Genomic DNA, 11,272 nt, shown 5'->3' on the forward strand with positions numbered 1-11,272 from the left:
CGCCAAAGATCCCTTCCTTGCCCACCTTGGCATTAAAATCGCCAAGCACGATTTTGACATCGTGTCGGGGGCAGCGCTCATATGTACGTTCCAAGCGCTCATAGAAGAGATCCTTGGACGCCTCATCCTTCTCTTCCGTCGGGGCATGGGCGGAGATGAGCGAGATGTTGAAGAATCTAGCTTTGATGCGGATTGTGGCTAGACGTTCGTCCACCGGGGTGAACGCCAGTACTCGGCGACGGAGTCTCTCTCCTACCACGAATCCAACACCGAATTTGTGCTCCTTTACGTGGCAACTGTAGTAGACGTCGCAAGGCTTCACGCTTACTTTACCTTGCCCCGTCCATCGCATTTCTTGGATGGCGGTGATGTCAGCCTTTGTCTTCCCGAGGACATCAACCAGCCGGGCAGAGGCACCTTCCCCATTAAGGGTCCGGATATTCCAGGTGCATACCCTTAAATCATAGTCCTTTATACGTTTGCCGTGGTCGTCATCAGAAAAAGGGGGTCTCATCCGAGGCTTGTTGGAAGAGGAAGGCCTCCTCTGCGTTGGAAAGACCAGGTGGAGAAGGACTTGGCTTCACTTGGCATTTACAATTGGCGTCAGTTAGCACAGAAGAGAAATGACTGGCGTGCTGTTCTGAACTCGGCCAAAATCGCTTAGGCGGTTACAGCGCCAAATAAGAAGAAGAAGAGAAGTACAATTTGAAAGTTTAATTCTTGTCCATATTGCGAAAATGTATTTTATGACGTCAGAAAATAGGCGAATGCTGTCAAATCGACGAAGGGTTATCGCTTCGCTGATGGCGCCAACTATATTTTCTACATCGTGGCTTTGATATAAATACATATATACATACAACAAGCGTTGGCAACAATTCGAAATGGAAAACTAACTCTAGGCTAGAGGTAACTATTGTCTACCGGGTACACAGCTTGTAGAGTACGTGATAGAGAAAAATTGAGATTTCTCTATTTTGTCTCTAGCTAGAGTTAATATCTCCTAGAGTTGCTCTAGCATGTAAACTGAATTGAGAGACGAGATTTTTATTTCAGTAAAACTCTAGAGAGATTTCTCTACCGTGTACGCTTAGCTAAATAGCTGCTATAACTTCTACCGCTTAGACTTTGTTGCTTTTTCAATTTTTCCTAATAAACAATCGTGGTACAAAGCTCAATAAAAATATTAAAAATAAAATGTTAATAAGCCACAATAACATTGACAAATACATAGTTTAGGACGAGCCTGCCTGAAACTATACAATAAAGCTAATAAGCAAATGGATGTATAGAATTGACAACAACAAGTACGCTGTCAGGTTTAAATAGCGGCAAATCAGCTGCACTTCATAGTAGTTGGTTGTATATGGAAAATGAATTAGCAACAAGAGTTTACGGGGTGTACATAGCTCAGTGGTTACGGCTTCTGACTTTGCACATCGGTTACGCAGGTTCAATCCCTGCTGAAGTCTAGAAAAAAGAAGTCTGATGAGGAGATGTGGTGATCTCCGAAATAGTGCTATAACTTCTACCGCTTAGACTTTGTTGCTTTTTCAATTTTTCCTAATAAACAATCGTGGTACAAAGCTCAATAAAAATATTAAAAATAAAATGTTAAGAAGCCACAATAACATTGACAAATACATAGTTTAGGAAGAGCCTGCCTGAAACTATACAAAAAAGCAAATAAGCAAATGGATGTATAGAATTGACAACAACAACCACGCTGTCGAGTTTAAATAGCGGCAAATCAGCTGCACTTGATAGTAGTTGGTTGAATAAGGAAAATGAATTAGCAACAAGAGTTTACGGGATGTACATAGCTCAGTGGTTAACGCTTCTGACTTTGAACATCGAATTCGCAGGTTCGATCCCTGCTGAAGTCTAGAAAAAAGAAGTCTGATGAGGAGATGTGGTGGTCTCCGAAATAGCTGCTATAACTTCTACCGCTTAGACTTGCTTTTTCCATTTTTCCTAATAAATAATCGTGGTACAAAGCTGAATAAAAATATTAAAAATAAAATGTTAATAAGCTACAAAAACACTGACAAAATTTTAAATAAGGGTGCTGTTAGGTGAATCTCAAGAAGTACAGCACGATGTACATAATACCAAATTTTTGTTTGTCGGTTCACCAACATATTGTACCAAAATGTTTTTTATCTAATCACCAGGCTGCGGCGGGCACTCAATGTTACGAAAACTTATAGTTTTTTAAGTATTATTGCTTTAAGAAGAAAATGTAAGACATTGATCTNGCATGTAAACTGAATTGAGAGACGAGATTTTTATTTCAGTAAAACTCTAGAGAGATTTCTCTACCGTGTACGCTTAGCTAAATAGCTGCTATAACTTCTACCGCTTAGACTTTGTTGCTTTTTCAATTTTTCCTAATAAACAATCGTGGTACAAAGCTCAATAAAAATATTAAAAATAAAATGTTAATAAGCCACAATAACATTGACAAATACATAGTTCGTCATCTTACTTGTTTACTTAAAAAATTTTTCGATTTGATGAACATTATTGCACGACTCTGAGTGCGGCTGTTAGACTTCGTTGCGCTTTCAATTTTTCCTAATAAACAATCGTGGTACAAAGCTCAATAAAAATATTAAAAATAAAATGCTAATAAGCCACAATAACATTGAAAAATACATAGTTTAGGACGAGCCTGCCTGAAACTATACAATAAAGCTAATAAGCAAATGGATGTATAGAATTGACAACAACAAGTACGCTGTCAGGTTTAAATAGCGGCAAATCAGCTGCACTTCATAGTAGTTGGTTGTATATGGAAAATGAATTAGCAACAAGAGTTTACGGGGTGTACATAGCTCAGTGGTTAACGCTTCTGACTTTGAACATCGAATTCGCAGGTTCGATCCCTGCTGAAGTCTAGAAAAAAGAAGTCTGATGAGGAGATGTGGTGATCTCCGAAATAGTGCTATAACTTCTACCGCTTAGACTTTGTTGCTTTTTCAATTTTTCCTAATAAACAATCGTGGTACAAAGCTCAATAAAAATATTAAAAATAAAATGTTAATAAGCCACAATAACATTGACAAATACATAGTTCGTCATCTTACTTGTTTACTTAAAAAATTTTTCGATTTGATGAACATTATTGCACGACTCTGAGTGCGGCTGTTAGACTTCGTTGCGCTTTCAATTTTTCCTAATAAACAATCGTGGTACAAAGCTCAATAAAAATATTAAAAATAAAATGCTAATAAGCCACAATAACATTGAAAAATACATAGTTTAGGACGAGCCTGCCTGAAACTATACAATAAAGCTAATAAGCAAATGGATGTATAGAATTGACAACAACAAGTACGCTGTCAGGTTTAAATAGCGGCAAATCAGCTGCACTTCATAGTAGTTGGTTGTATATGGAAAATGAATTAGCAACAAGAGTTTACGGGGTGTACATAGCTCAGTGGTTACGGCTTCTGACTTTGCACATCGGTTACGCAGGTTCAATCCCTGCTGAAGTCTAGAAAAAAGAAGTCTGATGAGGAGATGTGGTGGTCTCCGAAATAGCTGCTATAACTTCTACCGCTTAGACTTGCTTTTTCCATTTTTCCTAATAAATAATCGTGGTACAAAGCTGAATAAAAATATTAAAAATAAAATGTTAATAAGCTACAAAAACACTGACAAAATTTTAAATAAGGGTGCTGTTAGGTGAATCTCAAGAAGTACAGCACGATGTACATAATACCAAATTTTTGTTTGTCGGTTCACCAACATATTGTACCAAAATGTTTTTTATCTAATCACCAGGCTGCGGCGGGCACTCAATGTTACGAAAACTTATAGTTTTTTAAGTATTATTGCTTTAAGAAGAAAATGTAAGACATTGATCTAAGAAGTAAAATTATTCTTATGTTTTCTATTACATAATTAAATTATTTTTATTTAAAATTCCTACTTTCTGTGAAAAATTTGAGTTTCTTATCGCAAGCGTAATAGATAAGTATATGTTTTTAACTATATGTTTCATTTAAATGTTTTCTAAAAAAAACATTTTTTTGACATTCTTAAATGGTCTACTATAGTAGTCCACGCGTGCCATGGTGTAAAAAAGAGCACGTGTGCTCTAGTGTTAAAGGCAAAGGGTGAGAAAATAGTGTGTTCGTTTCTTAAAATGTGACACCCTTGTAAGGCAAAGAAGGCCCTGTGAAGCTTTGTAAGGGAGATGGTTGCCCTGAAAACCTGGTTATTTAAAACGAGAATATTATGAAATGTGTGATCTAGGCAAGGAAAACAGACAGACAGAAGGCAAAAAAATGCCTTTTTACAGGGTTGATTGTAACATAAAACACATTTTGCATCGGGTAAGGGCAACATATTTTGGAAGAAACGAAATCACGATTATACAAACTATGTGACCGCTGTGGTGTAGTGGTTAGCAGTGGGCGCTACCACTCCGCAGGACCTGGGTTCAAACCCTTGTCAAAGCAACAAAGTTTTTTATTAACTGCGGTCGCCCCCAGACAGGCAATGGCAAACCTCCGATCGTATTTCTGCCACTAAAACAGCTTCTCATGAAAATACAATCACCGTCCGGAGTCGGAGTAAACTGTAGGTCCCTCCCCTTTTGTAACAACATATTCACGCACGCATATGTGTAAGCGCCCCAATATATTATTAGGGGAATTTAAACCTCGTAAACCTGATTTATTTTGTACGGAAAATCGGTTTATTTACGAGGTCTACGCGGCTGCGGGACATTTACGCGTTTTCATGAATACCCATATTATTATTATGTATGTATATCAAAATATTTCGTGCAAAGCGGCTTTTTCAAATGTAATTAATAGAATGTTGTCCTTTTTTTGCTTTGAGGGCATTATCATATTTGAAAAAAAAAAATTAGCTGGTGACGGGAGGGACGAGTCACTATGGAGGACACACAGTTCGTGAGTAAATGAACTCTACTGATTTGATATGAATATTTATTAAAAGGACCTTATTTAAACAATGGGAAGCTAACGTATTTATAAGTTATGTTAAAAAACATATTTTGCTGTGACAGGTAGGACTTATAATAAGCATTTCTCTGAACGCTGACAACTTTTCCATAAACGTAGTTTAGGATTAGCTAACCACTGTTTTAAAGTGCATGAATTTTACCTTCTTTTTGAATAATTATTTTTTTGCATTTTCACCTTCAATACACAGAAAGACTTTGTTAACTTGATAAAAAATACTGTATCAGAGATAGTCGCATTACGGCTGTGTTTATAGCCGAAAAGACAACTCTATGGCCATGTTCAACGCAAGAAAAGCGAAATACTGCTATAAATACTCTTTATATATATTATTACTACAAACATATTTAATACTTATAAATGGGATTTTTGAATTTTAAAATGGGATAAACAGGGCTTTTTTCATGGGAGAATGGGATTTGCGGACATTTGAAGCTGGGTAAAAGTATCATCACAATATAGTAAATTTCATGATATACAGTTTTCTCTAACCTATTATTAAGCCAAGCGGCTGAAAATTTCACAAAAGTAATTTATCTGACCTTTGAGTTTGAATAAATTTTTTGTCGATGTGGGGTAGATGGGGACTTTTCACGTTTCATTTATAACGGTGCTCGCAACATTTTTACCAATTTTCAGCTTTATGCGAATAACATATCAAACCAAACGCTATGAGTCTCAGAAAACTTATTTTCTGCTTTTGAGTCTATTTAGGTGTATAAACTTGGTACATTAAAAAGTTGTTTCATTTGATTTTTTGCGCAGTTAAAAATACGTTTCGTTTGTGTGCGTATTTACTCAAATTCAGTCTAAAATCTCCAAACGCAGTTGTAACACTCTGCCAACAACTTAACAATACAAGAAATTATAAATGCAAAAGGCGAAAATAAGCTATTGCAATAAACATAAAATCCCTCCATCTACCCTCACTTCCATTTGAATAACTGATTATTTTTCATATTCAACAACTGGTCTGGTTTTTTTGCTGTTATACATAACTCGTAATTTCGATAACTCGAAAATCCCGATGACTCGTAATACTTTGCTAGTCCCTTGAACTAGAAATTATCGCAAACCCACATATGATTCATTGTAGTATCTAAATATAACCATAGAGGTACATACATATATACACATATATATCGTTACCTTAATTCACGAAGGCCCTACCCAACACATTTTGGATGGATGTATTAAAATACACCTTCAATAAACATTTTAAAGTACCGAAACCAACGGAGTTACATGCCATTTTTTAAAAAGCCCTACCTGTTTTTGATACTCTTTTATAATGTTTTTTGCTTCTCCTGTAAAATGAAAAGATTGTTGGTGAGTGCCTTTGTGAATTAAGGTAACGATATATACATACGTACTTGTATGTATGTATGAAGATGAGCGTACAAAGATATTCGCATGTATGAAATACGCACAGGGAAATATATAAAAACAGTAGTCCAAGGTCCCACAAAAGCTGAATTTTCATGTACATATGTATTTATGTATATTAACTACCTTGACCGGGGTCACAAATGAGCAAACATTAAAATATATTATTTGAAATGTCGAAAACGTTGTTGCGAGAATTTTTGAATATTTTAAAATCTACTATTTTATATATATTTGTTTATATGTATTTATTTATTTATTTATGTCTAAAGTTGTAAGTGGTACATTATGTAGTTGATATGAAACGATTTGTATCCTAATCACGCTTTACTCGAGCCCATGACTCAGGTGTGATTTTTCGAACTGGGCATATTTTGTTTGAGCTCAAACGTCGCCAGAAGCTTAAGAGTGATAATTACAACAAAAAAAATCTATGTGTTCATCAGGGTAGCCAACTCATTTTTAAAAATTCCCCGATTTCGACAATGGAATTCACTGATTTTTCCCGAAATTTCGTAAAATTCCCCACCCACCTCCAGATATCTCCTTGTTTACAAAAACAAATGCATCTATTTTAATATATTGCTGATCTTTCTGTTTATTTTATTATGAATTCATTAACCCAACTAAACTTTTAAAAAGTTAGTTAACAAATAAAAAATGTTTATATAATATTTACTTACATACAGTGGCCGAAAAAATTTTAGTCGCACCAAATTTGACCAAGTTTTCACAATTATTACTTTTGTTATTTAATTTGAGTTATTTTTTATAAATATATAGTTCATTCTTTAATGAAACCCATATAAATACAAGTCTCACACCTTTTGCATCATTAAAAAAAAAAAAAAAACTTTCGTAAAAGGTTCCACTTTTAATTAGATTTTCTAGAAAGATTTTGAGTATGCAGTTTATTAACTGACTCAATTCTAGTGCAAGTTTCAAGTGGGTAAACATTTTCAAAATTTTTTTGCCGAAGCTGTTGCGGTTTTCTTCCATATAAAAATAAATTGTATTTATTCGGTTCATGAAAGCAAATGTGACAAAGAAATTTCTAAAAAATCAACGGTACTTTTTAGCCATTTGAAACTTTGTTGTACTAGAATTGAACGAACTGAAATTCCCCACAAAAAATGTCCACACGAGTTGGCTTCCCGGGTGTGCATATGCCTGCGTATATGTATGTATGTATGTATGTATATTGTTTATAGGCATACCAATGTATGTAAACGTAGTATAAGAAGTCGTAAAAAATAATAAATAAACAAGCTATACAGAAGAAAGCCAAAAGTGATGTGCAATCAAATTCCAAGGTGATCAAGAAGCATTTCAACATTGGATTTACTCATAAATTGCGATATGTACAAATGGAGGTAAATATGTATGTACATATGTATGTATGTACATACATATGCAGTTAATAAATTGCTTTAAGGGCAATTATTTGCGAACGTAATGTCTGTGCGTACTTATGTACATATGTATGTAGGTATGTACGTTCGCAAATAAGCTGAAATATATGTACATATCTAAAATTTGTTAACTGTATTTAGATACTTGCATAGATATACATACATACATATACTAATTTGCGATAGTTACTAAGAGAAGACATTTTTATTTATGTATGTATCTAAGTGTCATTTCAGAGAATGATCTTGACGCACGAAAAGGAGATTGGAAAGACTTTGGACTATCTCTCTGGATACTCTAGTAAGCACATTTATGCACATGCATAAGAGGTACCTTGCACTACATACATATATTTCGAAGTTTTAAGTAATGTGTTTATTCGCAATTAATCTGCAAAAACATATCTAAATATATACATATATGTATGTGTACAAACACATGTACACATATCCATATGAGTATATATTCAATTTTCTGCACTTTTTATTTAATCTTACAATATACACAAAAGCTATTTATGTACATATATCGAATGTTATCAAAATGAGACTGAAAGCTCAGTTTGGATAAATAACGTAAATGTACATATGTAAGTCTAAGCATTTTCATTTAAGCCTATTTTTATTAAAGCTTACACTTGCATAGATACTTTATATGTACTCGCAATTCACACATACATATGCATATGTATGTAGTACATAAGTCTTTCTTAAAGTTAAACACTGAATTTTAATGCACTTATTCCTAATTACATACATGTGTATATACACATATACATATGGAGATATGTACATATTTATATAGTATGTATGTATACTCTGGCATGCACATAAATAAATGAACAAAAGTGAAAATGTTAAGCCGTGGCCGTTTTGAAAATGTGGTTACATGAAACTGTCTTCATATATTTACGGACTCTAGTCATTGATTTTGCTTTTAACTAAAGTATTTTCAACACATTGAGTACTACTCGATAATGCACATAGACTACCTCAGCTTAAGAAATTTTTTAAGATTTTTTCGAGATTCACAATAATTTTGAAACTTATATATACAGATGAAATACGATATATAACTTTAGCGAGCAAAACCACTTGGCGTACGATGCCACCGATGTCTCTGAAAGACTGAAGACAAGACGTCGGTTGCATATTGAACATTGTAGTGTTGAAAAATAAAACCAGCTCAGCAGGTTGTACTTTGCTCAATAATTTTACAACCACTATCATGCAATGTAGTAGTTTCGGATAAGAGATTATTAGTATCTATGTATATATTTATACTCGCACATGCTTGAAATAGCGTAAGCTTAAGTGTCCGAGCTTTTAATCATTTAAGTAAAAATTAAAACCTAGGATCAGTCGAACATTTTCGTATACAAATAAAACCGATATTTATTAGACGTTTCGATTCTCTTACAATTAGGGGATTCGCAAGACGTGTTAACCGTCGTAAAATCTTAAGCTTAACATTTTTTTAATGTAAAATATTGATTAAAATGGATTAAGAGGATTTCGAACCGCAACGAAAAGTTTTTAAACTGATAAAACCATTTTAAAAGTTATTTTACATTAAAATTATGTAAACTTTAGATTTTACAACGATTAATACATGTTGTGAAGCCCCTAAATGTATTTTGCGCTCTCTATCTCTCTTCATTTATATAACTCTGAGACTTATTGAGGGAAACTTACTATGCACATTCATATGTACATGCCAAGTTTGTCGCTTTGTTGAAGTCTTTTGTTTAAAGAAACATTCTATATGATATCAACTAAGGGACTAGAAAGGGAATCTACTTTACAAAATTAGTTAAATTAAGATCTTCATTTAGATAATTACAATATGCGTATAAAACAAGAAATTCAGGCAAAAAACAAACGGGTGTTTCCATATGGCCTTACGCCTATAGAGTAAAATATATACTGCGGTGCGTTGCGTTTTGGTACGCATGCCGTCGAATTTGTTTTTATGTGTCACCCGAAAATTACTTGCATGCGTTTGCATTTGATTTAATTGAACAAAACGTCAAATCAAAATGTCACGCAGAGCAAAAATGGGAAATTTAATTTAGCTTCATACGCACGCCGTTCAATTTCGGTTGGTCCCATACACGTCGCATGTGCATGAGAAATTTTTGACAATAAATTGGCGGCGTGCGTGAATATTAGGTTGGCATTTTCAAAAAAAAAAGTGCGTTCGGTATATAAGAGCCAAAATAATGGGCAAACTAAGCCCCTAACATGATTTTTTACGTAAAATACGTCCTACGTTACGGTATGGATGCCTTGCTCAAATGTTGTTGCTTCACTAAAACGCTTATTGTACGAGAAGTAACGAAGCGATTTCAAGGAAAGATGTGGCGTTTCAACGAAAAAATCCGAAATTTACCGACGGATTCCTTTTTATAAGCAACCAATTCGTTTTTGGTCGTAGAAAAAACAGTAAATATTGTGCTGTAGCAACTTAGGTTTTGCAGATATAAACGCAATTTTTGGAATATAAGTTCTCTATAGCAATATAAATATTACTGAGTACAAATTTAATATAAATTTCCCAAACACTTAGCATTTGAAGTAAAAAAATTTGATACTTTTTTTATTACCAAAATGGGAAGTATTGGTTGAAAACTACTTTGCAAACGTCAAGCTGTGAAGTTGTACTTTATTGTGCTCTGATTTTGGCTTTCTACTTACTAAGTTCATTGTGCTAATTCTGTGTTAAAGTAGTGATAAAAAGTGCTTATGAGCATCAGAGTGTGAAATAATTGAAGCTAAGTGAAAGTTCTGGGTTTTATATTAAAGTAAATTTAATTAAATTTCACTAGCATACATTTTAATTTTGCCGAGTCATTTGTTGCTATCATTGTTGTTGTATCCTTTGTAGTTAACTTTGATTTGGTTTTTGCACACTTGTTCTACTCTTTTTGTTTACTTCTTCTAGTAATTCTTGTCACAGCTGTTTGCGTTGCGTTTATTAAGTGTCATAATTACAGTGATACTCAAACTGTTCGCTACATTTATTTAAAGCTATTTACATCAGCTCCTTAATTGTTATAATTTATTTTGTTCGTCTTTTATTAACGAGTGTATTATATAAATCTTTCAATATGAGGTGTGATCTTGTTACTTGCCAAATTAAAAGCGATTCTGAACGCTACTTATCGTGCTGGATGTGTGATGGTATTTACCATCTGAAATGTGCTGGTTTGACGGGAAGAATTCTGGACGCTATTAATGATGGCAAGGGCTTTCGCTGGTCTTGCGTAAAGGGCAGGGCAACCGAAGTTGATCTTTTCAAGCTATTTGGGCAAACCAGAAATGGTTTTACAGGAATAGGAAGAGAATTGTCGGTACTGACAGAAAAATTTAAGCATTATGAAAATATGTTTAAATCATTCAAATGCTTGTAATCTGTTAAGGATATCCGTGTGTCTAAACGTAAGCGTCTTCATAGTCCATCTAAGGAAATTG

General features: G+C 34.1%; 1 protein-coding gene across 4 annotated transcripts in view; it reads right to left on the bottom strand.

Moving 5' to 3' along the window:
- The window catches only part of emp (epithelial membrane protein), a 281,014-nt gene extending 272,071 nt beyond the window's left edge, over positions 1-8,943 (bottom strand). For 2 of the 4 annotated variants that reach the window (XM_017609221.1, XM_017609220.1), the window contains exon 1: positions 8,791-8,943. Coding sequence is in view for 2 of the 4 variants with exons in the window: in XM_017609218.1 (XP_017464707.1) it covers positions 6,374-6,415 (42 nt within the window). In the remaining 2 variants the exon portion in view is untranslated. Of the gene's footprint in view, positions 1-6,373; positions 6,431-7,961; positions 7,983-8,790 lie in introns of those variants that run through there. The other 2 variants (XM_017609218.1, XM_017609219.1) reach the window with 2 other exon arrangements.
- Positions 8,944-11,272: the final 2,329 nt, after the last annotated feature.

The sequence above is a fragment of the Rhagoletis zephyria genome, unplaced genomic scaffold (genome assembly GCF_001687245.7).
Source record: "Rhagoletis zephyria isolate East Lansing unplaced genomic scaffold, Rhagoletis_zephyria_1.1 Rzeph_scaffold_00203, whole genome shotgun sequence".
In the NCBI taxonomy this organism is placed as follows: domain Eukaryota; kingdom Metazoa; phylum Arthropoda; class Insecta; order Diptera; family Tephritidae; genus Rhagoletis; species Rhagoletis zephyria.